The sequence below is a fragment of the Anarrhichthys ocellatus genome, unplaced genomic scaffold, assembly GCF_004355925.1.
Source record: "Anarrhichthys ocellatus isolate YVR2014 unplaced genomic scaffold, GSC_Weel_1.0 scaffold9, whole genome shotgun sequence".
Lineage (NCBI taxonomy): Eukaryota > Metazoa > Chordata > Actinopteri > Perciformes > Anarhichadidae > Anarrhichthys > Anarrhichthys ocellatus.
The window spans coordinates 5,996,167-6,021,260 of record NW_022280039.1 but is presented as its reverse complement, the minus strand read 5'-3'; the positions used below and the strand labels follow the sequence as shown (position 1 = coordinate 6,021,260).

At 39.9% G+C, this 25,094-nt stretch overlaps 7 protein-coding genes across 7 annotated transcripts; 5 read left to right on the top strand and 2 right to left on the bottom strand.

Moving 5' to 3' along the window:
* The first annotated feature begins 6 nt into the window (after positions 1-6).
* On the top strand, positions 7-2,665 carry LOC116384537 (transmembrane protein 233-like). Its single transcript, XM_031849324.1, has 3 exons — positions 7-1,516; positions 2,390-2,524; positions 2,600-2,665. Exons 1-3 carry the CDS (start codon positions 1,358-1,360, stop codon positions 2,609-2,611), a joined length of 306 nt encoding a protein of 101 aa, XP_031705184.1. The 5' UTR covers positions 7-1,357; the 3' UTR covers positions 2,612-2,665.
* A 2,545-nt stretch (positions 2,666-5,210) lies between these two features.
* prkab1b (protein kinase, AMP-activated, beta 1 non-catalytic subunit, b) lies at positions 5,211-8,782 on the top strand. Its single transcript, XM_031849251.1, has 8 exons — positions 5,211-5,583; positions 5,746-5,885; positions 6,638-6,807; positions 6,903-6,996; positions 7,156-7,270; positions 7,569-7,702; positions 7,821-7,889; positions 8,528-8,782. The coding sequence occupies exons 2-8, from the start codon at positions 5,763-5,765 to the stop codon at positions 8,603-8,605; spliced, it is 783 nt and encodes a 260-aa protein (XP_031705111.1). The 5' UTR covers positions 5,211-5,583; positions 5,746-5,762; the 3' UTR covers positions 8,606-8,782.
* Positions 8,783-9,031: 249 nt separating this feature from the next.
* LOC116384504 (phospholipase A2, minor isoenzyme-like) lies at positions 9,032-10,387 on the bottom strand. Its single transcript, XM_031849252.1, has 4 exons — positions 10,300-10,387; positions 9,963-10,119; positions 9,758-9,885; positions 9,032-9,311 (listed from the first exon to the last, which is right to left on the bottom strand). Exons 1-4 carry the CDS (start codon positions 10,361-10,363, stop codon positions 9,187-9,189), a joined length of 474 nt encoding a protein of 157 aa, XP_031705112.1. The 5' UTR covers positions 10,364-10,387; the 3' UTR covers positions 9,032-9,186.
* A 3,215-nt stretch (positions 10,388-13,602) lies between these two features.
* LOC116384687 (phospholipase A2-like) lies at positions 13,603-15,385 on the top strand. Its single transcript, XM_031849590.1, has 4 exons — positions 13,603-13,675; positions 13,821-13,962; positions 14,535-14,668; positions 14,816-15,385. The coding sequence occupies exons 1-4, from the start codon at positions 13,624-13,626 to the stop codon at positions 14,932-14,934; spliced, it is 447 nt and encodes a 148-aa protein (XP_031705450.1). The 5' UTR covers positions 13,603-13,623; the 3' UTR covers positions 14,935-15,385.
* LOC116384688 (C-type lectin domain family 4 member E-like) lies at positions 15,150-16,273 on the bottom strand. Its single transcript, XM_031849591.1, has 6 exons — positions 16,178-16,273; positions 16,029-16,098; positions 15,892-15,942; positions 15,676-15,815; positions 15,412-15,527; positions 15,150-15,303 (listed from the first exon to the last, which is right to left on the bottom strand). Exons 1-6 carry the CDS (start codon positions 16,271-16,273, stop codon positions 15,150-15,152), a joined length of 627 nt encoding a protein of 208 aa, XP_031705451.1.
* A 1,427-nt stretch (positions 16,274-17,700) lies between these two features.
* Positions 17,701-19,262, top strand: cox6a1 (cytochrome c oxidase subunit 6A1). Its single transcript, XM_031849434.1, has 3 exons — positions 17,701-17,830; positions 18,711-18,853; positions 18,953-19,262. Exons 1-3 carry the CDS (start codon positions 17,722-17,724, stop codon positions 19,040-19,042), a joined length of 342 nt encoding a protein of 113 aa, XP_031705294.1. The 5' UTR covers positions 17,701-17,721; the 3' UTR covers positions 19,043-19,262.
* Positions 19,263-21,092: 1,830 nt separating this feature from the next.
* LOC116384787 (uncharacterized) lies at positions 21,093-23,594 on the top strand. Its single transcript, XM_031849736.1, has 7 exons — positions 21,093-21,405; positions 21,519-21,693; positions 21,828-21,898; positions 21,979-22,149; positions 22,228-22,325; positions 22,915-22,980; positions 23,066-23,594. The coding sequence occupies exons 1-7, from the start codon at positions 21,390-21,392 to the stop codon at positions 23,207-23,209; spliced, it is 741 nt and encodes a 246-aa protein (XP_031705596.1). The 5' UTR covers positions 21,093-21,389; the 3' UTR covers positions 23,210-23,594.
* The last annotated feature ends 1,500 nt before the right edge of the window (positions 23,595-25,094 follow it).

Genomic DNA, 25,094 nt, shown 5'->3' with positions numbered 1-25,094 from the left:
TGGGGTACCTCAGTTGCAAATGTGAAATTTTAATCTGACTTTTTTATTATTACATTAACATCTACGTCAAAGTGAGGATGATTGAACCTTTTAGAAAGGTGGCTTTTCCAACAAGAAAGGGGGGGGGGTCTTATTAACTCTTGTTTACCTGTCAACCCCCCCACCTCTCGCACCCCCAATCCATCACTGCATATCCACTGGAAGTCACAGACTGTAGCAATGTGACAGCTATTTTTAGACCAAAACAATTATGTTCAGAGCTACTAGGACGTTGCACTGGCCGATCACGATAAAATGTGTTTTCCTTCGAATGTTAGCTTAAGAACAAAGCACTCTTCATCTACGAAGTACCAGGTTTTACATTTTGATACACTTGCTCACACTGCTGTGGCCTACCAGGGTAGGTCATACTTTGATGCTGTTTTCACTGAAAAATAACAATCTTGTCAACACTGTAACATTTTCTGATTTTCTTTTTCCTGTCATGTTTATTCCTTTGAAAAAAAAAACTTTTTAAAATTCCTAATAAATTATTTTAAAACATTCCATATATGTGTACTGTTTTTTCTTTTGAACGTGAGATTAACAGAAATGCAAATTTGGCGAAAAAAAAAAAAGAATGTGTGTCTCATTTATAAAGCTCAAGCTATGTTTTTTGTCCAACAAATTTTGGGCATCATTCTTCATTAGCATTGTGCTCTGTGGTCCTCTGCAGTCAGGATAATCTGAGCTTCGTACAAGGTGAGAGGCTTTCACACATTTTCGCATCACATATAACAAACAAAATGAGGAAACCTCATTTCACTACTGATGCGTTTTTCCTGCTTTGTATAATTGTATAACCGTATGTACACTGTGAAGAGAACAGTTTTGCTGTTCTAATACATTCACTTGAGAACTACCAAACCATTTGTAATATATACTATGACCGTGCTCTAAATGAATACAAATATACTCAATTACTATATATTTTCTGTACAAATACTACTAGTTTGTGGAAAATTATAAATTTGTACTAAATTTATATGCATCTTTACTAAATTACTATAACATTGTAAGTTACTATATATTTTCTAAGCTATAAAACTGTCTATAAAAATGTCTCTCAATCTTAAAGTGTTCCAGTCCTTTTCTTGTTTCTACGCAACACCAGCATTCACTCAGTCTGTCTTTCTTCAGTCTGCTCAGACTTTTCGGGCCTCTGATTCCCTCTCATATCTCTCTGCTGGCTGATTTCTCTCTTCCATCATCACTGCTCCACTGCCTCCCCTCCCTTGCCTCCACCTCCACTCTCCCAGTGTCTCAGCCCCGTGCCTCGCCTCTCTGCTTTTACTATCTCGGGGGACGGCAGCCGGTCATGACCACCAAGTCCTCACTAGACGGGAGCGCTGACTACCTGAAATGCGGGATGGCTCAGGAGATTCCCCCTCTGAGGAACTATCTCTGTCTCACCATGTTCACCTGTTTCTGTCCTGCATGGCCCATCAATATTGTGGCGCTGATCTTCTCTGTGCTGGTAAGTTATACAATGCTGAAAGCTTCTTGACATGCTTGGTTCCTATTTATGGATATTTACAGAATAACATAATTTAAGTGATTTTTTGAAATGAGTTTCAGTTATCTGCAGGCAGCACATAAAGATCATTTAACATGCGTCATGTCACATGGATAAGTAGATTAGAGATTAGTGTAGTTGCTGTAAAAAACACCAACGGCCTTATTTGATGATGGTTACATGTCAGGTCTGAATTAATTACATTAACACTTAACTGCCATGTTTGTTTGTCTGTCTACTGATCAAGCAGCAAACGTGATGTATTGCTATTACAGACAACTTCATCCACTCCTCAAAGTGCCAAACCATGTTTATAACTGTGTAATGTATTGTTCTACACAACGAATTTACCCCATCTGTGTTTCAATGAGAGGAACATATTTTGGTAAATATTCCGCATTTGCCGTGAAGCCACAAAGTTTAAAGAAGCGTCAGATGGGAGCAACTCGTTTACATTTGTCTCAAGTCTTTGAGCTGTCTGAGGGGAGACGGGTGTGTTGAGTCATCGTGCCGACAGCAGCTGTTGCATCTCTGTAGCTGTGAGTAACAAGATGAGGGACAGCAATCTACTGTTTCTCATTGCTAAGGATATTAGCATCCATACGAATATGAATTAGACATGACAAGAAAGGCAGGTGCAAGGAGAGACATTTGGTTGGAATTCAGAATCATTTCCTCGCTAAATGTTCAGCACAGATTCCCATAAAAGACACATGCCTTGGTCATGTGTAGCATGCTACCCATGCATATCGCCTTATTGACACTGAAGGTGCTTCAGCACAGTACATGCCTTTTCATAACGAATCTTGAATTCCCCTGTCACTCACCCTATAGGCTCAAAAGAGCTATGAGGAAGAGGACTATGAGGGCTCCAAGCGGCTGGGTCGGAAAGCTCTCCACCTGGGGATTGTTTCTTTTGCCATTGGCCTTGTGATCATCACTGCGTACACTGTTGTGCACTTAACCACGGTATGAATGCGGCAGATGCTATATGGTGCACAAATTAACAAAAGGATAGATTTCAAGTATCCTTTTCCTCCACAGCATGTGGTGTGACCTCTTGAGGAGGAAGAGGAGGTGGAAGTGGAGAAGAGGTGATGGAGAGATCAGCTCCACAGGATGCAGAGCAGCTCTGCTTGGCTTCTGTCATCAACAACTCTGGAAGTTTTGCAAGAGCTGGCAGAGTCTCCCTGTACTGCTGAATACATCTTTGTTTCAGCTATTTTGCAAATGATATTTCAATAACTCTTTTTACAATTTTTGTAAATGAAAATTGAAAGGAATTATGCCATATGACATATGCACAAGACCCTAACTGTACTCTTTTTTTAGACTTCTGTAACTAAAGGCCTTTAATGAACTGTTGTACATTTCCATTATATCTTCACTGTTTAACTAATTACTGATTGTGATCTAACGCGATGAAATATTGGTCTGCTTTAACTGCTTTAAATGTTGTGGACATAAAATGTAAAATAAAAAGTTTTACACAAAATTAAATTTGGTATGGTAAATAAACCCAAACTGTAAATACAATATGATTGAAAATGAGTTTCATTCGAAATCTATTACTGACACAGATAAAAACTAGTTTCATATTTCTCAGGGCATCAATGCAATGTTATAACATCACTGGTAGAACCAACAAATACAGCAACAATGTGGTGAAATACTGTCCAACAGTAGTGGACCAAAATGGCCCTAGTTGACAGCCATCTTTGACACCTGTTGCAATTCAATGAGTGTGAGGTATCGTTTACTCTAATATGTAATATTAACACTGTAACAAGGCTAAAAATAAGAGCACACTCTTTAGGCTATGCAGGGACCCAGCACACAAATTACAGAGAAAATAAAAGTTGAATCACCAACACATCACGGTGGAGGATTTTGTTCATCCCGTGATGCTGGAAGCACCTGCACTAAAAGTGTCTGATGCATCTTTTTCTCTGTTGTTGTGATCAGCACCTGAAAACTGTAGCAGTGTGAATGGTGCCATCCATGTTCAGCAAAGGACGGTTCATAAATGTATGGTACCAAAACACTTTTACCTGAAGATTGATGATCAGCTGTGTGGTTGTACTGTTGGACTGCAGCCATGTGTCTTACCCACCTGCTAGTGAGCTGGATGAGACGACAGGGAAAGCTGCTGGTTGGGTGCGGTAAAGCCCAAAAAAATGTCGTGAGGATGAACTGAAAATGTCAGGCAGAGGAGCCTAACCTGCCAAATCATCAACATCCACCAGATGAACTTTTCTTGCATTTTGAGGGAGAGGTACAGAGAATCTGAGAAGCCTTTCAAAGCCTCCTTTGCTGAGGTGGCTGCTTGGAGTTGTGGCTTGAAGTTCACAGGGGCAACTCAAGAACTTGTTGATGGACACCAGCTGAAGAAGGAGGTCCTCTTAGCTTAGTGAGGCCTCTGTGACTCCCTCTGCCAAACCCACAGATAGCCAGAACATGGGAGGCGGGGCCTTGTTCTGTGACCTTCACTGAGGACAGAGATGTGGAGTTAAGCTGCATCCCATTTACCTTGGAAATCGGAAGTTGGATCTGTGAATGACATCACACCTGAGTCGGACAACTTGATGGGGTTTGACTCAGCCAGATTGGCCATGTTAGCCTTGGTTAGCAATACCAGTTGATAACAATGCAGTATGCTGGTATTTTGCGTATATAAACACCGTAGTAAATTGTCCACGGATAGAAGTTGGACAGGACTGTATGTATGTCTGATTTAATGCGACAGAAACAAGACAGAAGTGCTAATAAACACTCAGTGCATAACACTGAAATACTGCTGACTGTTTTTATTATGAGTGTGTACAGTTATAGGCTTTAGACATGTGAATCACATGAAACAGGATAGCCGTGAGAACGCCTCAGATAAATAAGTGTGATATGGCTCAAGGACACTCCCCTGCTGAGCAGCAAGGCTCTACTGACTATAGCGGTCTGCTTCACAGGCCTCTCACTGATCTATACGTCAGAATATGTAAATAATAATTTAAATTCTACATTTTAATACACCTCAACACATCTTTGTGTGGCCAAGATGTGTTTAAGGTATTTTTAAATTATTTTTGACAGAATGTAATTCTGGCTGTATGTATTTGAATAATTTTTAGAGGCCTGAAGATCTCATGTTATCCAATAATAAATTAATAATAATATAATAAAAAAAAATTAAATCTAAAGAATAAAACTAATTTTGTAAAACAAATGTTTTTTTTTTTCTTTTTGGCTTTCTTATCCTGTTAATTCAGATTTACTGAGTGACCCTTTGCAGGGCTGCAACCCCCAGGTTGGGAACCACTGATTTACTCCAACACCCTTTTGATGTTTTTCAAGAATATTCGTCATATGAATCTTTTGTTTTTATTTTTTTTCTATCTGATTCAGATCATAAATAAACCAGTGTTGTTCTTATCTGAATTTTATATACAGGAAGTGGAGTAAATGTAACTTGGCCTATTTGTTGAAAATCACCAAACCCACTGACAGCTTTGATGTTATTTTATGATTTAAAAACTCGTATATCTGTTTTTGAAATTATGCAATTCACTTGTAAACCATCTGCTGACGTTACCACAAAATAGTTGGCAACAATCGGGTTAAACAAAAGCTCGCTGAGCTCGAGGACAGGAGGCGGAAGAGGTGTGTTTTCTTCACTACACACACACAAACGCGCACACACCGAGGTTTCCCTTAAATGGCGAAAACGCACAAAGTACAGCTGACCTCGGGAGATTAGAGGAATAACTAGTGGTAGGTAAAAGGAAACAGAAAGAACGTAAACAAAACAAGTGACTGCTCGTCTGGTGCTCGTCTGCGGGACGGTGAACTCTGCTCCGCCTCATGGTTGTGCTTCTAGTCCGAGAGGAAAACTTCTGCCGTTCAGAGACGAAAACAACAACGATAAAAGCACCGGGACGTTTGTACATCCAGGAACCCAAAACAGATGTGCACGAGACCAGAGACCTCCGTTTGATAAGACCACATCCAACCAAACCTCCCCTGGGAAGACTTAGGTGGGTTTTTTTCATTACCATAGGCTTTTACTGCTGGTACATAAAATGAAACCTATGAACTCGGGTATTTCAGAGGATCATTGGACTTGCAGTCATCCGGGGCTCCTGGTGGTACTGACATGATTTGGTGTGTGTGTGTCTGTGTGTGTGTGTGTCTTGCAGTGTTTGATGCCACCAGGATGGGGAACAGCAGCAGCGACAGGTCCAGTGGGGGTCAGGGTGAGAGAGGGAAAGAGGCAAGCGCCACCATCCTGATAGACAACTCAGAGGACGGAGACCTTTTCCAGAGAGAAGACACAAAGGTAAGAAACAGAGATGGGGTGTTGGACCAGGTCACACTTAAGTTGCTCACACAGTGACTTGAGAGTTGACTTGCAGAAAAGTGACTTGTGAGCATCTCTAGGTTTGAGACTTTTCGTATGCTTTAGTAAAACTGTTAGCATAAAATTGGGCAAAATTGCAGATGGGAATGCATAAGTTATAACAAATATAATAAAAATATTGATGAATGCAATATCACTCATTATGTTGTGAACACTGCTGATATAAAGACATATCATTTTGAAATAGTTAAATGCAGTAAATAAAAAATGGCTGCATATATACAGGATTTGCAAAATATCTGTCATGGATGCACAGGCGAGGCCGTACATAGCCTACTGTATGTACAGGCAAAGTCATACATTATGTATATAAATCATATGTGCTGTCATGAAAACTATCCATCTAATCTATCACTTTAAATTTAATTGGCAGGTAACATATTTATCTTAAAAGAACTTACCTAAAACTCCAGACAGAAACCAAATATTAAGCTTATATGTTATGTCTGTTCTCAACAAGGAGGAACGCAGATGACAAAAATCAAAGAGTTTGCAAGAAAACATACTTTAAAAAACTATTTTTCCAAAGCATACAAACACACAAACCAGTCGACTCCGTCCTCAGCTTTCTCTCAGCCGGCCGTTCGGTCAGGAAGTGTTGTGGAACAGTGGCAGAGATTGAAGGTGCATTTATTAACATGGCAACAATACCTTTATATCATGCTGTACAGGCTCCTGAGGAAATACAGGAATTTCTGGCCTGGCAGCATGACCTGGTGAGTGATGGCAAAAGTCCAACCCAGGACAGACCCACTATGTTCAGGTGGCCGGGGGCCGCCAAGGAAGTTTTTGTGTCCGGCTCCTTTAACAACTGGGCCACCAAGATCCCTCTCAACAAAAGGTAGTTTGACTCATGCAGAATGCATCACCAGACTGTACATTCTGCATCCGTGTGTACTGATAGAGGTGTAACACGCAAATGTCTTTTAAACCCAGTCAGAAAAACTTTGTGGCTATTGTGGACCTGCCAGAGGGAGAGCACCAGTACAAGTTCTGTGTAGACGGTCAGTGGACCTTGGATCCTACTGGGGTGAGTGAAAGCTTACGTTTTAGAGATCATCCACCTTTTTATATAATATATAATGATAATATATATGACCAATGTGCTTGTATTTTTCCATTGTGGTAGAAATGCCTACTCCACACTCACGAGCGTCTGTATCAAATTTCTGTTTACACTCTCTCCCAGGCCGTGGTGACGTCTAAAACTGGCTCAGTTAATAATGTCATCCAGGTGAAGACAACTGACTTTGAAGTCTTTGACGCTCTCAGGATCGACTCGGAGGATACTGCTGACATCTCGGGTACTGGCATTCATCATGAACTACTTTCAGACTGCCCAGATATTATTGAAGACAGTTTTAATTAACTTTAAATATTAGAACGTGTGCCATATTAAAACAAAAGACTTGTGGGGAAACTTAATCTGGTGCAGTAAAGCCAATGATCATAGTAAAGTTAACTATAACATTTTTGAGCAATTACTTTTTTAGAGTAGATTGTATTCGTCAATGACATTTGCTAATGCATGAACCTTGAGGAATCCTTTATACCTCATTCTCTTGATGTATTAAATAGTGCGGTGTGTTCATTCTTCCCCAGACTTGTCCAGTTCCCCTCCCGGCCCCTACCTACAGGATGCATATGTGACCAAGCCAGAGGACAAGATCAAGAATCCTCCCTACCTACCTCCCCACCTGCTGCAAGTGCTGCTCAACAAGGACACGGGTATTTCTGTAAGTACAGGCTGAATGCTGGAATACACGCTCGTCTCAGTGGTGCACAGCACTTTAGAAACCTGTTATGACAGCATGCAATGTAGTCAAACTCATCCTCTCTCTACATCCTCATCAGTGTGACCCAACACTGCTTCCAGAACCCAACCATGTGATGCTCAATCACCTGTACGCCCTCTCCATCAAGGTAACAGATCCTCCTGTAGCAGATATGTTTTTTTATTCATTATGTTTTCAGGTTGTCCGGCCCATGATCGTCTACGTGATATCTCAGGAAGGCCTGGAGGGAATTTCTTTATTCAGTTGCATCAGTTGTCAAAGATAACTGTGACCTTACAAAGCACATTTCTGGCCATAACTCAAGAATTCATATGCTAATTATGACAATTTCACACAAATGTCTAATAGGATAAAATGAAGAAGTGACTTTTTTGGACAGACATGTCGTGTTACCGCGAGGCGGTAATTCTAGTTTATGGCTGTCACTCAGGCGGAAATTATGGATCAACTTCATCTGTCTGAGAGACAAAATATCTTCGACAACACTAAATGGATTTTGCTCAAACTGATGGGAAATGATGTGCTGCATGTCATGCATACGACATACAACATGCATAAAATGTTGGTCAACAAATATCTGTTGTTCCGTCTTTTGAACGGACATAAATTCTCTTTATCTTCTAAAACGTATTATTTAATGACTTTCCCTTATTTTCTGTGGTAAAGCAAACTATTTTTAGGTCAAACAATTTCTGCTTGAACGGTGTGAACTTCAGCTATATACCCCACTTTTATCAAAATACTCTTTGTGTCGTTGTTTTTCAGGACGGCGTGATGGTCCTCAGTGCAACGCACCGATACAAAAAGAAATATGTGACCACACTTCTCTACAAGCCAGTATAATCCACAGAGCTATGATGCAGCCTCTTATTTTATAATTCATCTGTTGTACACAGCTGCTGCTCGCATTGTTTTGTTAAAACTACAACTAATTATCTTCCTGATATCAATCCAAAACATTTGATACATCTGTTTTACCATCCTGTAATCCCATAATCTAATAAAATGTATTTAAAGTTGCTGCACAATGTATGTCAATTCATGATCCATAACTACAACCTAAAGCTTTCTTTCTTATAACACATGATGCATAAGTGGAAACCTGCCTCGAGTGTTGCTTTACATATTTAAGTGAACAGAAATTGTGGCTGGAAAAATATAATGGTGCGATAAGCACTACTGCAACCTGTGCTACACAAGCTCTCCATATGTGGGCAAACAGACTCAAGGACAAGCAGAGGCTGGAATTCAACTGAAATGACACACTGAGAATCTCACTTGCCTATTTTATTTCAAACTAATGCTATTGTACAAAATCAAACTTCTTTTACATCTGGTTTTGTGTACAAATTACAGAGAAATTAAAATTAGAAAAGAAATAGGTTAGAAATCCAACCCTTGTGTGTTTTTGTGGATTGGATAACTCAGTCGACACAGTGGACTTTGGGATCCAGGTTTTTGTTTTCAGGGTTGTATGGAGTCTGAGCAAAGCAGTGAGCCGCCACCCGATCACACTCGCACACGGCAGCCTGACACTTATTGTTGGTAGCTGCGGAGACAGAGTTGAGTCAGGAAATTGACAGATAGCTGGTCAATAATAGCGTAACATGAAGCTCCCTCTCACATTATCGGTACTAGTGTACAAGTGCTCTGCAGTATAGGGAAGCATTTGTTTGCAGTTAGGTACTCCCAACTGTGAATCAAACCTCATTCCCCGGCTGCATAATACCTATGTATAGCTGTCTAAATACAGTTGTATGTACAGTACACACAGGACCACAGATGCAGCCTTGTTTAACTTCTATACAGTACAGCTACAGTCAGTGCTGTTCTTTTAACCAGCCAATGAAATCCACCCAAAAACCTTGATTTATAAAATCAAGGTTTTTTGTTAACAGTGTCGTTGCAGAATGTCACTAAAAATTCACTGAAAATATGTCAAATTTGATGTCTAAATGAGTTGGACAAGCCATCGTAGTGGGGTCACAGTCTTACCCGAGCAGGTCACTTGTTGATTTGAACAGGTGAAATCATAGACGAGAACATAGGGCAGGTCCACAATAGCCGTGCATCCAGGAGCCTTTCTGCTTGCTCTATAGCATTTATCATGAACTTCACAGCACCTAAGAATACAGGAGACCTCAAGTTACTTTCATTCTTAAATTGATGAAAACAAAATTGGCTAATGTTTGCATCCTACATGTCCACTTCATCCACAGGGCTTCCCGTTCCTCCGAGGCCGCACCAGCAGCCGTAATTGTTGTATTGTAGAGCGTTCATGCCAGGCTGAGCGCATTGGATCATATTCGCAAACTGCCATAAGGCCTTGGGCAGCTGCGCACCACTGGCTGTACAAGCTGGTGAAGAAATGTGAGGCAGACAAATAAGAACACATGATGGATAAATCAGAAAAGGCATATCCTTAAAAGAATGCTCAGTTATGAATTGAGCGATAAAGACAATTTCACAAACAGCACATGTTCACAATGTGTGTTATTTTCAGGAGTTATACATATTGACAGCTTGTTCAAGCTTACCAGTGAGAAGTAGCAGCAGCAGAGGAGCTGTCAGATTCATGGCTGCAGTCAGAATAACATACATTTAGGTGCAGCCTGTTCTTATATAACAGGAGGTGAGAGACAACTAGAGATAAGAGAGAGTGACAAGAGGGTGGGTGCTTTAAGTGAGGAGCTACTTGTTCTAAAGTTTCTACTTGAGAATTGCGTTTACCTCAGCCTGTATTTAACACCTTATTTTACAGGTGTGACAGTAAAACATAAAATCAGTTTTATGTTTTCTCTTCTTAGACCCAGCTATCTCGAAGGAGAAGCAGTCAAAAGCAAGAGCAAACAAGAAGACTGACAGCTTTAAGCTTTGTTCTCACAAAATCCCTTTTATTCGACATCTTCATTGAACTGATTCCGTCTTCAGTATCACCTTTAGTGAACCTGGAACAGCATTTTACAACTTCACTAGTGCCTTGATACTGAATGTCACTGCACATCAGCTGTCCAATCACAAATGAAGCCTGATTGATATTCGGTCAATATAGGAGCAATCATTTTCCAAATCTTGTTCAAGTTTGGGCTTTCTCAGCTAGATGCCAAATCGTATAGCTAAAGCTATAGGAATGACAATAACAATAGTAGGAGTAATAATAATAACAACAATAATAATATTAATTATTATTATTATGATCCTGTTGGCAGCTTACCGTTCAGGTAAATAAGATAAACTATCCACAGGAAATACAACAAGACAAGGTAGACAAGGACTCATTTATTTTCCCCTCACAGGTTAGGCAGGACATTTGTTATAATTTCCTTTTGATCTTTTTACATATATTCTTTAAATATCCTAATCAAATATTCCCTGATCTATTTGGTCTTTCCTTTCGGTTCACTCTGTCCTCACTCATGTTTGCTTTTACCTTCTCTAAACAGGAGTTAAATTTAAAATAAGTTTCCAACACACAGCTGTGTAAATAGCTAGCACTTCCCAAGACTTTCCACTGCACATTGCCCAAGCTGGGTCACTTTAGGATAATACAACAATATACACAAGAAACATGACACAAACTATGATAATAATGGACCAAACATGTATGTAACAAGCATGAGTGTGTGTCTGTCTGTATATGTTTGTGTATGCATACTGTTTGTATATGTATACATGTTGCATAATGTATAGTGTATAGAGTAAGAGATTGGGTGACTCTTAGCCATTGGCCAAAAAGGACCCCCCCCTCAAGGTCAGGAGTCAATATAGGTGTTAAGTTCCCCGATTAAAGTCTAGGGGATGAGGGGAGTAACAAAGTAAATAACCCAGGGAAAAAGATTCATGGAAAACAGATGAATAATCAAAAAACAATTTGTTGATGAAAAGATGCTCACAAAGGCAACAACGGAAAACTACCTTCTTAAAAGGAAAGCGACAATAACAAACAGCAGTAATAATGGTCCTCAAAACACCACACTAGAGGGTCAGACTATTAACACACACACACACACACACACAGGCAGGGAAACCCCTCTGAGGGGACGACAGGAGGTACGGAGAGCACATATTGTAACACACAAGGTTTAAGGGATGCAAACAGGAGTTAAAGGATGGACGAATGCTTTCAATATAGTGGTATTAAAATCAGTATTAAATAGCAAAAAAATACAGCAAATGTTACAACAACTTTAAACCAAGTGTATCATTTCATCAATATGCAAAACACCTAATACTGGGAGCAACCCCTAGATTAGCTTCATACACTCAAGTGAAATACACTGCCATACGCACAAACACAAAATTCCACTCCCTGATATTTACAAGCAGCCATTTACACTCACAGTGTTTCACGTGCTTCTATGGAAACATGTTTGTATTTGTGACAGTGTGTCTACTGTCTGGACAACAACACACAGTACTGGTTAAAGTTAATTTATCAGGTGAGAGGAGTATTTACACCAAAACTATCCTTTCATTGAAACGTGTTCACCTGCTGCTCAGGCATTTAAGACCTATTTAGCTATGCTGCAACTATTAGATAGACTGCTGTGATATTTGCTGCATATAGATCTCTAGAGGATAAGATCTATGACTTTTCCTCTCATGCCATCATCAGGTCATAATTTCAATTCTTCCAATACTTTGGAATCAGCCTGAACTGTACTTTGTGTTAAATGCTGATTAGCAAATGTTAGCATGCTATTATGCAAAACTATGATGGTGAACCTTGTAAATACTACCTGCTAAATGACAGCATGTTAGCATTGTCACTGTCTCACCCATCACAATGCACCTGTAATGCTGAAACCCTGAACACTTGCACCTGCTAGCTAAATACTAACTAAATATGGCTGTATATCGATTTCTCAGTTGACAGAGTGTATCCGGAGCAGAAGTGTGCTGTGATTACCAGGGAACTGGTAGGTATATCCAGGAGTGATGCCAGCATAGCTCCGACTGGTGTAGGTGGCTGTCTGGAAGCCTGGATAACCTGTAGAAACAAAATCCCTGTTAACATCTGGATCCTTGCAAACACTAAAAAAAACGAGCGGGCACATGAACTAAATAAATAACAAGTGTGTGGATGTGCTGCCCCCTAACAGTAAAACACAGATGGGTGATATTCTACACCTGTGGTCTGGAATTCTTCACAAGTTAAGGACTGAGCAGTGCACACTACACAGAGATCTTCTTTTGTACAAAACACACTAACACCTGGATAACCGACCTCAGAACAACATTCAGACGGATGAGAATAATGTTATCTATTATGAGCTCCCCAATATACCACAACTAATTTGATATTTTTGTATTTTTTTGTGTGCACGTGGTGGCATATCCTTTAATCTGCACTGTCTAATCAAAGCAATGAGATACTGGAGAGAAAAAAGATGTTCTCAAACTGAACAGCAGGAGGCAGCATTGGTAAGTTTAGCTTCAGACGCACAAACCGGTCCTCCTGTTAAGATCTGTTAATGGATAGGCACCGCTGTAAATAAAAAGGACGTTAAAAAAAAAACGTTCATGTCAACAAGATCAGAATTATTAAAGGGCCATTCCACTATTTTTACACCTGAGATTCAGTTTACCCGTCATGAGGAGTACTAGTCAGCTTGAGGTGAAAACTGTTGTGAAAAACACACGCACACGCGCACACGCGCACACACACGCGCACACACACACACGCACACACACACACAGAGCTTGAACTCTGCTTCTGTGTGGCTCTCCCGGCCTTTCCACCACCATGGCACTAATTGGTGATTGGACCCAGCCCGTTCGCTCACAAGCTGCAGCTGCTGGGGTGGGATAGAGAGAGACTATAAGGCTTTAGCTTTACATTCCACATCGTCACCTGCAAGATGCTTCTGATTCACTCCATGCTCAGCCTGTTGCTCAGCCACACGGGAGTCCGTGAGTACTCAGAAGTAGAAAACCTCTCAGGATGACTTTGAGAGTTATGCATGTCTTATTGATTGACATCAGGGATATTTTTATGTCATGGTGGTTTTGAGATGGGAACTAGCTTTGTCTGAGATGTCTCCATTGTGTCCCCTAGTGCTGCATAGAAAACATTTGTTGCAGTTCAGGGCGATGATAATCTGTGCTCAACCTGACAGCTGGCCGGTGTTTGACTACGCTGACTATGGCTGCTACTGTGGGCTGGGAGGCTCTGGCACACCTGTAGATGATGTTGACAGGTAATGCTGATCTATTTCTTATTTAAAAGGTTGAATTGCAATAAGACAAAAACACATTTTCTGACTTGCCTCTAATGGTGTCGTTGCAAGCAACAGTTTTTTTTTTTAGTTGTGTACAAAGGTTGTCAAATATAGTCCTCTGAGACTCCTGCAGTCATTCCAAGACAATGGAGGTGGATTGAATTTTGTTTGACACAAATGTATTTACTTGTTCCAGCTTCTTGAATGTGAATATACTGTATGTTTAATTTGTTAGTTGTCTTCTCTTCATCTTTATCTGTTTCTAATTGAACAAATGTAAAACTGGACGTGTGTGTTCTTTCAGAGGCCGTGTAAATATGACATTCCTTTCTTAAAACAAATTTGTAGAAAATCTGGATCTTCTGTGATTGTACGCTGAATATCTTTAGAGTCTTTGGACAAGATGATACCTCCTTGTAAAAGACATTTTTCAGTATTTGACATTTTATAGATCTCCTAAAAGTCAAGGAACTATGAAACGGCAGGTTATTTGCTTCATCGCGATGTAAAGAAGGTGGTGTAATCACCTTTATGCTTTCTGTATGTTGCAGATGCTGTGAGGTCCACGACCAGTGCTACGGTGATGCCATGCAACACGACGATTGCGTGCCAGTCCTGGACAACCCCGACACTAAAGTATACAGCTACAGGTGTGACGAGGCCAACAAGACCTCCACCTGCCTGAGTGAGCGTTCAACAACACTTCCAATGAAATCTTTAATATTAGAGTTGTCAGTATGTGGATGAGGGACACAAATTGTGTGGGTTGCCCTGTTTTCTTTTTTTCTTCTTCCTCACTCGGCTGCTGCTCTTTTCTGTCGTTGTTATTTAGAGGACAACGATCCCTGTGAGAAGTTCATCTGTGAGTGTGACAGGAATGCAGCCATGTGCTTTGCCAAGGCCGGCTATAATGAAGGAAATGACCACCTTCCCAGTGAGCGCTGCACGTAAGCCGAAGGACTCGGGGGGAGAAGTGTAGAGTGTCTCTAATAAAAGCAACTGTACTCATAGTTGCTGTTTTATTGTCCAACAAAGACCTCACACGTGTATTGTATATGCAACTTTTATCCATTTCGTGACTCTGAAAATGGATATTTTAAAACATAATTTCCATCAGTTTATTTGAGCCATTATTTTATGTCATGTTTGTAAAGGTTCACTGGCTCTCACGCTCTTGTCTCACAGATGTAATGATACGGCAGATTACAGTCTGCATCGTTCCACATCTTGCGTTTGCGTCTCTCAGAAGCATGAATCTGCCCACAGTCCTCTCCGTTCTCTCTGTAGTCCCAGTTGTCAGGCTGACCGTTATCCCAGAACCTAAACGGCGACAGGATAAGAAACAATTAATATGCTACTTATAATTGAACTTACCAAAACGTTGTTCCCTTTTTTTTTTTTTTTTTTTTTTTTATATAAATAGCTTACATTGGGGTTGAATTGAAGTCTGTTCCATCCACCCAGCTCCAGTGTCCCTCATGTTCTCGCTCCACCAGTCCAATCCAATAGCTATATTTGATATCAACTACTCCTGAAATGTAGTCCTAGGAATCAAAAGTAGCAACAGGTTGTTTGAGGCCTTTGTTTATTCTGAGACAGGGTGTGCTGCTGATCAGAGTCCTGTATTCAGTCGCAGGAAGACGACGCAGTTTAAAATGTATGGAACCAAACTGATGTAAACTTGAACCTCACCAGTTCCACAACATCATTCACAACCACTAGGTGTCCTCCGTGTTTTTGGCACTGCTCCTCTGCTTTGCTCCAGGTCACGGTTGTGGTGGATAGCACGTAGCAGCTTGTCTGGAAAGACACCCAGCCATCCCTACATGCTCCTTTGATGAGGGTCAAGACAGCCTGATTTTGGGGGGGGGGGAAGTGAATTTTGATATTAAAGGATTCAGTGTTTACCTCTGACTGGGACAAGTCTCGATAAGGGGACCTCCTGCACAGATGTTGCACCTTAAATTTGGAAACAATAAAACAAAAGCTGTAATGAGGGCATCGATTGAACATCATTAAAACCAGACCTGAAAACATTTCCTGACCTGAACTGGACAATGAGGTTGTTCCTCCATTGCTGATTCTCTCAAGGCTGAGTTTGACATCAGTTATTTCCTTATTTAACTGGGAGACTTTAAGATAAAAAAAATGGTTATATGATAAGATGAAGAATGTGAGTTGGCTACATGAAAACTGAGTATAAAGTTGTATATTTTATCCCAATGACCATCAGCAGAATCAGCAGCAGCACCAGGACTCCATAGAGGACACAAACCACTATCTTCTTCATACCTGCAGACACTAATACACTAATACATTTATTCATAGTTTAAGGTGACAATGGATTATTGGATCAAAATTAGAAGACTTGTACATGTCATACCGGTTTGTACAGTCGTCTTGTGCTCTCCGGGGACAGAACTGTTGTCAATTGACCAAAACTCGTGACACAGACTCCATTACTGAAAACAAGCAGATTCTCTTGGAAAATAGATTTTCCCCCCCCCCCCCCCCCAAGAACAAACAAAGTGAACATTAATCACTTGCCTTCATCAACCAGAATATCTCAGAATCGCTCTGGTTGGACTCTGATCATGAGATCACACAAAGTCCTCCCCTTTAAAGAGAAACACTTTAAACACACGATTTTCAATGTAATCATTCAGTTATAATTTGTCTACGGTCACAAAATAAAACGGGAAATAAGAGTTTGTTCTGTTTTGTATGATGTGTGAGATGATTTCCTGATGTGTAGGTAATTAAGGAGAAAAGACCAAGAGAATTTTGGGGATATGACAATTGTGACACCATTACACAAAATAATTTCCTTCCTATTGTCATTGTAAGTTTGAGTTACCACTATGTATGCCTGTGAGTGAAAACCAGCTTCCCCATACCGTAGAACTTGTTTTACTTGTGACTTTATACAAAGCAATGTCTTCTTGCAATCTTTTATCTATGAGGTACATTTCATTCAAAGAGTGGTTTTCCCCTTCACATACTGTTTTATTTGGATTGGTTTAAGAGTCCTGGAGAAGTATTCAGTGTACAGTATGTAACAAGAAAGAAAGCAAAAAATAAAAAAATATCCCCAAAATCAACATAAAACTATTTGGTGTAATTGTGACTGAGTCCTTGTGAGACGTGGAACTATTGCTTTAGCATATGCAGTGGAAACTTCACATTTTGTTAGATACAGATGATACATACAGATCACCTCAAGTCGAGGACACAAACAAGTCAAATAACTTTGCATCAGTGTCTCTTACTACCAGACTCTTTAATCCCCACTCATCTAAGAGGACCAAAACAACTATGGACTATATGTCAATCACCTTTTTTTGGTACTGTTCTGCCTTGTGTTATAAAGCACAAACTGTACATACTATCTACTGTCTCGGGACAAAAGACACTTTGACTACCATCAAAATTGAATTTGTGAATTTAATATTAATTGCAACCTACTTCAGTGACTATTTTCTAAACAACTTTACAAGTGAGACTCATTCTTGCACTGCATTGCCTTGTGGTGATTAAAAAAAATAATTTCCCACATTTTGTAAAGTGCACATGAACCTTTAATGGCAGAACAACTGCAAACTTGAACTGAGTTTATCTACTGAGTTGCTGTAGTTCACAGTCTCACCGCTTGGTGGCTTAGTGGAGCTGTCTGACTTCCACGTGACACTTCTAAACAATATGACTTCCTTCCGGTCTCTGAGCTTCTCAGAAAGGAAAATGGCGGCTGTCGGACGCGTCTCTCAAATGTTGGTACGGTCTTATTTGACCCAGACCCGGCGTCAGCTCTCTGCCGCTGCTGCTGCTGGCGGACACAGCGAGCAAGCAGGTAATTGTACCGCGACATTGTAATCCCCTAATTGTACTCAATGTCATTTATTTTTTACCTAACTTGTGATGTTTTGACAGTGACCTTGCTGAGCTAACGTTAGCTGGTTCAGCATTAGCAATAGCTTTTGAATCCTTAAGCCGACAACACGTAGAAGAAGCGGCTCAAAATATTGTCTTTCTGACCTAAAGACGTTGTAATGTCAGCCTGCCACTTCATTGAAACATCCACTTGACTGGTGCAGTCTTAATGTAGTTTAAATTAACTTAAGTTCGTTCTTTATATGGCTTGGAAGTGGAGCAGGGTCACGAACGATGTGTCCTGTGAGCTAAAGAGCAACTACATGGTCCTATCAGGTCAAGAGACACTCGAAATTTAAATATACAATTATAGTAATATTACTCATTATTAATCAAAAAGTAATAAGTAAGTAATAACATTTACCATTTATTCCCCATTGATGTGTATTTTGATGGAAATGATTGCTGGAACTGATGGAAGAACTTGTTATTAAATGATTATGTGACTTAGTTATACAGGAAATATTTAGCATCACACATTGCTGTCAGTAGAAAGTGTACTGCCTCGTAAGGTCCAGAGATATAAGCTGGTGGTATTCCACATTTTAACTGTGGTAAAGCACACACTCTGGGTAGTAGCGTGAGGTCACCTATCTGACATATATGTTTAACATTAAGTAATGACAGATTTGGTGGGTGCAGTTTTAGTACGTAATGAAACTTCACTTTATATGTCCTAAAGAAAGTGTCTTTTGTCTTAAAAGCACATTTATCCCTAATGTTTCGTGTGATTGGATTTCGGATTGCTTTTTTTTTTTTTTTTTTTTGTCAAACTAATCATTATTGTCCGTCTCTTCCAGCCAAGACATGGAAGATCCTCTCTTTTGTGGTTGCCCTCCCTGGTGTTGCGGTGTGCATGTTGAACATGTACCTCAAAGAGCAGCAGCATTCCCATGAACAGCCAGAGTTTGTCCCTTACTCCCACCTTCGCATTCGCAGCAAGGTCTGACTTCATGCAACATCAATTATTCACATTAAAAAATGCCACACTTGCCTATATTTTTACTGGATTATGTGTTGCATTCATTTTTTTTTCTTACAGCGTTTCCCTTGGGGTGATGGCAACAAATCCCTTTTCCACAATGCACACTTGAATCCTCTTCCTGCCGGCTATGAGGGCCACGATGAGTAAAACCCTTCCTCCAGACCTCCTAACGGGCACGGGGACCAGTCCTCCTTCAGCGGTTGTTACTGGACCATACTTCTATTTACAGTTTACTCTTCACTTTTGTTGTGTTTACCTCTGTGCTCTCAACATGGGGCACCCGAACCAACAGTTCCTTTACTCTGGACCATCAACATGTCAGACTGATCCTGAATTAACATAAATAAAGTAACTAATATTACCTCAATTCATGTCTAATTTATTTTGTGTTGTTCACCGTCAATGTATTTAAGCACAGGAAACAATTTTTAGAGGTCCCAGCAGTAACAACATAGGTGTAAATAATAAATAAATAAATGAAGGATGGTTGAACTCTGCCATAGCTTACTGAGAACATTAACACAATGGAGCCATAGTAAATATTATTTGAAACACCTGCAGCTTTCCAATCTCACTTTCTATTTAAAGGTGCAATATACAGGATTCAGATCCTTAATATAGCAGCAAACAAGAATTTGTTAATTAAAGATTAGTTCAGTAATTTCTCCCTCTGTTTGTGTGTTGTTATCCGAGCTTCTCCTTCTTTTGTTGACATAGCCGGGCAGGCTGTGCACACTTTTAGTGCATGTTCGTCGATGTGAGGAGGCCCCACTGGCTCCCACAGCTGCTGCTCTGCAGTACGGTGGCGGTTACAGCTTTACAGGCAATAGAAATGCTGTAATTGTGTGTGTGTGTGTGTGTAGCACCTTTTAATTTATTAGCTATTTAAAGCCCCTCTTGACCCTTCGTTCACATATGGCTGATTTGGCCTCGAGGAGTGAAAACGTGTATATGCTATGATTGCCATCTCCCTCCCTCACACCTGTGAAGGTGGGAAACATTTCACCTAATCGTTTTTATAAATGTAAATGGCATACAGTAATGCGACAGAATTACCAGCCTTTGAATTCATGTGCCTTTTCACAATTGAGTGTTAAATGTTTATACATAGCTGCATACACTGATTAAAGCTTGTCTATAAATGTTAAATTCCGGAAAAAATAAAAGGCTGAGGCTGAAAGTTAAATTGGAAATAAAGTGAATTTAAATTAATATCCATTCATATTCTCCATAAACAAGCTCTAAAAACACTATCACTGCAATATTCTCACCAAACACCATACCCTGAGTTGGGAGAACATCATTAAATTCACTGATGTGTGTCTGGTTTTTAAAGTTTTACATGGTATGGCCCTGCCTCCACTTAGTGATTTTATTAAACAAAGCACTCAAAGCAGCAGACTCACTAGATCTGCTTTAAGAGGTGATTGTGTCATTCCACATAGGTCAAGCTCGTTTAGTAAATCTACATTCTCTGTGAAGGCAGCTCACTGGTGGAATGCTCTGCCACCACACATACGCACACAAAACACGTACAAGACATTCAAGCATAACTTCAAGGAATGGCTTGTTGCCAATCAGGTGTGCAAGCATTGATGTGCTGTCTGCCCTGCCTGCTTGTTTCGCCTATATGTGCATTTGTCTTGTTCAGTGTTGCTATTTTCCATTTTTTTATGTGTATGTTATGTGCTTCAGTGTTATATATGTGCTTGTCCTGTAGGTGAGTCTGTTCTGCGTGACGCATGCTGAAGCCTGTTATGTCTGCTCTGCTTTAATATCGTACACTTTTCTTTTGCTGTGTATTGGTTTTGTCTATACGTTGCTGTCCGTTTCTCTATGAATTTTAATTCCTTTTCAATTTGACATTTTGTTATTTTAGGCTGCCTTGAAACATCTGGCCGGGGACAGCAGATGGAAATTAGCCTCTCTGGCTCACTTACAGTGCTGTTGATTAGTGTGCATTGTCCCTGAAAAATACATAAATAAATAAATAATCTAATACAGTGGAGTTACAGTTGTGAAATGTGCACATATCTGGGTATTATATTGTACACTTATGTTTTACTTATGTTATTTCACATAACGTTATTTATTGCATTTACACGAGATGTCTCGTGTGGAACAATGGTAAATATCTAGTAGGATGATGTAGACCTGTTTCACGTGACTTGCTCTTTGTTACAGACTCCACCTCTTTCACGTGAACGCGCCTTAAGCCGAATTAGAAAATCCTGGGTTAACAAAGCTAGCTGATAACTAGCTTCATAACACCGGTTGTCTTTAATCCGTTTCCGTCGCATGGACAGTTATTGATTAATGTTGAAGCGTGCCTTGACTAAACTGCACTATTTATTACGATCGGGTTTATTCCGTGTGAAGACCGTGGGTAACGATTTGATTACTAAATCGAGCATTGAAACATCTCGGATAACTGCGCGCACCCGCTCGGTCACAAGGGAAAAGCAATCGCACGCAGAAACCCGGATCATTATAAATGAACACAGACAGAGGTGAGGAGACCTTGTTCATGATCTCATCTTGTAAAATATACAGAAACAATAATCATTCAGACTCGCAAACATGTATATTTACAGGTCCTTTATTTTTGTGTGTTTTTTAATAGATTTCCAGATGATGAGAAAACAGGAGAGGGCACATTTCTTCAGCTCTAAAGAGCAGGAACTCATTTTGAAGTTGTATGAAGAAGAGCGAGAGATATTGACAGCCAAATCAAACACTACCAGTGCCTCTAAACTGAGAGAAGAAGCCTGGCAGAGAATTGCTGATAAAATAAACATGTAAGAAGATTTATTCACATAAGTGTGTCTCATTAAAACCTGTTTTAAAATATTTGTCACTCTAATATTTGGACCTTCCAACAATTTCACCATCACTGACACATAACCATTTATTATTTTTCACGACTTCCCAGGGTAACGGACAGCGGCTACAAAAGGTCGTGGCAGCAAGTGAAAGTCAAACATAAAAATATAGTGCAAACAGGTAACCTTGTTCGTGCACGTCTACATCTTCATAATAATGTCCAGGGGAGTGTTTCACCTCTCAGGTCTGTGCTCATTCAGCAAAAAGAAGACAGGTCGAGGTGATGAGGAATGAAGGGGGGTCGCCAATGCCGTCGCTGACTTCTGCAGAGGAGGATGTGCTGCAGCACAAAGACAACAGGCTGCGAGTGGAGGTCCTAGGAGGTGCTTGTATTGAGCCACTGACTGGATCTGACAGCTCATTTATTAGTGGTACGTGAACTTGTAGTCTGATTGAAACTTGAAAGAATTTCCCCTTGTCTAACTCCATGTTGGGCCCCACCCATACAGTCTCAGGCCATCCTGTCCTCCTCTTGCCTGTAACAAAGACTGAACCAGAGAGCCTGAGCAGTGATGAGACAGACGTCAGTGACACTCATTTTGAAGGGGTAAGTGCTGCTAAACATGTTTCATTTTTTAGCAACCCTGTCTCTTAAAAATAATGTTCCCATACAACCAAATTGTAAATCAATCACAAATAGGTTTGAAATGAGTCAGCGTAGGGAGGAGGGTGGGTCAGAAAAACCCAGGGGACTTCTGTTTGTGTGTACTTTTGTTTCCTAAATGTGCAGTTTAACTTATTTACTTCATGCATTCACCTTTAACTCTTCTATTTGTATGTGTTTTTATTATGTGTGATTAGTTATGAGTGGTTTTTATCTTGTGTGTCTTGCGCTGTGTTTTTTATTGGTACTGCGTCAGATCAAATCGCCCCTCTGGGACAAATAAAGGTCTTGAACTTGAACTAAATAACTATTAGTTAGTAGTTATAATAGTATAATAGCTTTCTTCATTTACAATATTAACCATGTGTTTCAAACTGTTTCAAACTGCAACCATAATCTGGGAGAAAACGTTTCTCTGGAAAGTAATTGAGAGTGCAGTTTAGTTCCATGCGTAATTTTATAGGAGACAGGGTTGTTTTTTTTTAGGCATTTGTCCTTTGAACACTTACCATATAGAGGTTATTTTTTGTAGGATGTGCACAGCTTCCAGGAGAGGGATAACTCAGCTTGTGCTACAATCGGTGGAAGAAGTGCTGTGGTGAGTTTTGTTTCAGTGGTGGGTTATGGTAGTGACAAAGAATAAGAACAATATGAGCTCATGTGTTGTTTCATTTCTTTTGCAGAGGCAGACAGAAGATATAAAAACCCTTTACTGCTGCTACCTCAAGAAAGAGATAGAAAACCGTGACCAACAGATGGCATACAGAGCACTTAAAATGAGGAAGATGGAGAAAGAAATGTTATTACTCGATAAGCAGCTGCTGTGACCATGCAAAGAAATGCTAATGTTTTATCTCACTATTATATGTTAAAACAATGTTTTATTTATTCCTGGTCTGACAGTTGTAATACACTGCGTCAGTCACATAATTTGTTTTATAAACTCGGGGGAGTTAACTGCAATGTCTTTTGTGTGTCGTACCCTTTCTTATTGTTGCGGTATTGCACTGTGCAACTCTACACATGCAGCAGCACACAGGGCCGACTAGTGCAGTCAGCAGATGTTGACAGTATTGGAATCTTCCCTTTAATTGACAACATGTTATTTCAATCCCGAAATCGTCTCGGCAAGAGTTGCCACAAGGTCCAGGCCCGGTGAGACTTCAGGGCAGTGTCATGAAGATGTGGAGCCTCTGTGGAGGCTCTGTGTAAACCCTGTTCCCAAGAAGAATTTCCCTATCAATGAAATTGGATTTAAAAATGAAAGAATTAAACAATGAATGACTTCAATACAGGGAACCTACACCCACATCTGAAGAGCAGTCTAGGAACTGTTTATTTCATATTTGGTTGCAAATCCTTTGTTGTGACTTTTTTCATGAAGTTTGGTCTTCAGCAAGTGAAACACATTCTCAGTTGGATTGAGATCAGGTAACTTGACTACTCAAGAACACTTTTTGGTTGCCTTGTGTGTGTTATTTAGACATATTGTGGAATCACAGATAATGTGGAACTAATTCCTGTGGCATACGGTACTTTATTCTTTGCATTAGAGATAACAAGTATTGCTCTAAATTATGAGGCTGCCTCTTCATTTACACCATGGAAGGTCTTTCTACATTCTTTCTTTAAATGCCTAGAGAAAATGTCATTGGTTCATATTCAGATAAATCTTTCTAATAAATGAGGAAAGTTGTTTGTGGTCCTTGTTGTTCAGACATACAATCAACATATATTTAAACCAAATGGTGAATCAGAAAACAAATCAAATATAAAACTTGTGATCTGTCTTCACTCTGATGTTAAACTCCAGTGACGCTGAGAATTGTATCCGTTTTGGTCTCCTAAGAATGTATTATTCCGTGTTCTGTTTTACTTAGTCCCACCCTCTCGTATTTCTTCTGGATGCAAAAAGCAAGACTGCAAAAGCAAAAAAACAAGATGGCGACGGCTAAAATATTGAACCCAAGGCTTCAAAATGGCACTCTACAAATGAGACATAGCCTGTCTGCAGTTAGAAAATGTTGGATGGGCAGGTGGAAACCTGCTGCACGGAACCCTTTGAAGGTTCTGACTGAGATGGGCTAGATATCATAACAACAAAAAAGGCATAACAAAATCATAATATAGTATGTCGGAAAATCACAGAATATTATAGAGAAAAAAAAGTCATAAAAAGTGACAGAATAGTATGTCCAAAAAAAAAAGCGATACAAAAGTCACATCATGGAGCAACGGTACAGTATTTGAGCGGTTGGTAATGTGAGGCAATGACAGAAATAGGACATGTGCTGTAAATTAAAACTGCGCCTAAACTAATGAAACCGATGCTGAACATGTTACACATGCAGAGATTAATAACCGTAACAAACCATATGTAAGCAAGAGAAAATATATCAACAGAATCATGTATGAAGTCTGTAACGTTGCAGGAACTTACAGAATCACAGAGCAAGAGAAACAGTAGCCATTTAACTGCCACCGGCTTCATTATTTGCTTAAACTCTTCAATCTTACACTGATTGTGAGTTTTGTGCTTCCCATCTGCCACTATGTTTTTCTTTCCTGTTTGTTGTTCATGAGCCATGCTTGTCATTCAGTGCTCATTAACAGGTGGCGTTGATTTCCTCTGACTATAACAGCAGGAAAAGAATAACAAAACGAGTTCAAACGTCCTGTTCCTTCTCACAATAAACTTTTATTTTTTGCCTT

Excerpts from the sequence above, each read along its gene's own strand:
- LOC116384787 (XM_031849736.1), top strand. Across the intron at positions 21,694-21,827 it reads ATTGCTGATAAAATAAACAT|GGTAACGGACAGCGGCTACA; the intron begins GTAAGAAGATTT and ends ACGACTTCCCAG. Across the intron at positions 21,899-21,978 it reads TAAAAATATAGTGCAAACAG|CAAAAAGAAGACAGGTCGAG; the intron begins GTAACCTTGTTC and ends GTGCTCATTCAG.
- prkab1b (XM_031849251.1), top strand. The coding sequence starts at position 5,763 with ATGGGGAACAGCAGCAGCGACAGGTCCAGTGGGGGTCAGGGTGAGAGA. Across the intron at positions 6,808-6,902 it reads AAGATCCCTCTCAACAAAAG|TCAGAAAAACTTTGTGGCTA; the intron begins GTAGTTTGACTC and ends TTTTAAACCCAG. Across the intron at positions 7,271-7,568 it reads GGATACTGCTGACATCTCGG|ACTTGTCCAGTTCCCCTCCC; the intron begins GTACTGGCATTC and ends ATTCTTCCCCAG.
- LOC116384687 (XM_031849590.1), top strand. The coding sequence starts at position 13,624 with ATGCTTCTGATTCACTCCATGCTCAGCCTGTTGCTCAGCCACACGGGA. Across the intron at positions 13,963-14,534 it reads CCTGTAGATGATGTTGACAG|ATGCTGTGAGGTCCACGACC; the intron begins GTAATGCTGATC and ends TGTATGTTGCAG. Across the intron at positions 14,669-14,815 it reads CAAGACCTCCACCTGCCTGA|AGGACAACGATCCCTGTGAG; the intron begins GTGAGCGTTCAA and ends GTTGTTATTTAG.
- cox6a1 (XM_031849434.1), top strand. The coding sequence starts at position 17,722 with ATGGCGGCTGTCGGACGCGTCTCTCAAATGTTGGTACGGTCTTATTTG. Across the intron at positions 17,831-18,710 it reads CGGACACAGCGAGCAAGCAG|CCAAGACATGGAAGATCCTC; the intron begins GTAATTGTACCG and ends CGTCTCTTCCAG. Across the intron at positions 18,854-18,952 it reads ACCTTCGCATTCGCAGCAAG|CGTTTCCCTTGGGGTGATGG; the intron begins GTCTGACTTCAT and ends TTTTTCTTACAG.
- LOC116384688 (XM_031849591.1), bottom strand. The coding sequence starts at position 16,273 with ATGAAGAAGATAGTGGTTTGTGTCCTCTATGGAGTCCTGGTGCTGCTG. Across the intron at positions 15,943-16,028 it reads AACCTCATTGTCCAGTTCAG|GTGCAACATCTGTGCAGGAG; the intron begins GTCAGGAAATGT and ends TCCAAATTTAAG. Across the intron at positions 15,816-15,891 it reads GAGACTTGTCCCAGTCAGAG|GAGCATGTAGGGATGGCTGG; the intron begins GTAAACACTGAA and ends CCCTCATCAAAG.
- LOC116384504 (XM_031849252.1), bottom strand. The coding sequence starts at position 10,363 with ATGTATGTTATTCTGACTGCAGCCATGAATCTGACAGCTCCTCTGCTG. Across the intron at positions 10,120-10,299 it reads GCTGCTGCTACTTCTCACTG|CTTGTACAGCCAGTGGTGCG; the intron begins GTAAGCTTGAAC and ends TTTCTTCACCAG. Across the intron at positions 9,886-9,962 it reads CCTGTGGATGAAGTGGACAT|GTGCTGTGAAGTTCATGATA; the intron begins GTAGGATGCAAA and ends CTGTATTCTTAG.
- LOC116384537 (XM_031849324.1), top strand. The coding sequence starts at position 1,358 with ATGACCACCAAGTCCTCACTAGACGGGAGCGCTGACTACCTGAAATGC. Across the intron at positions 1,517-2,389 it reads CGCTGATCTTCTCTGTGCTG|GCTCAAAAGAGCTATGAGGA; the intron begins GTAAGTTATACA and ends CTCACCCTATAG.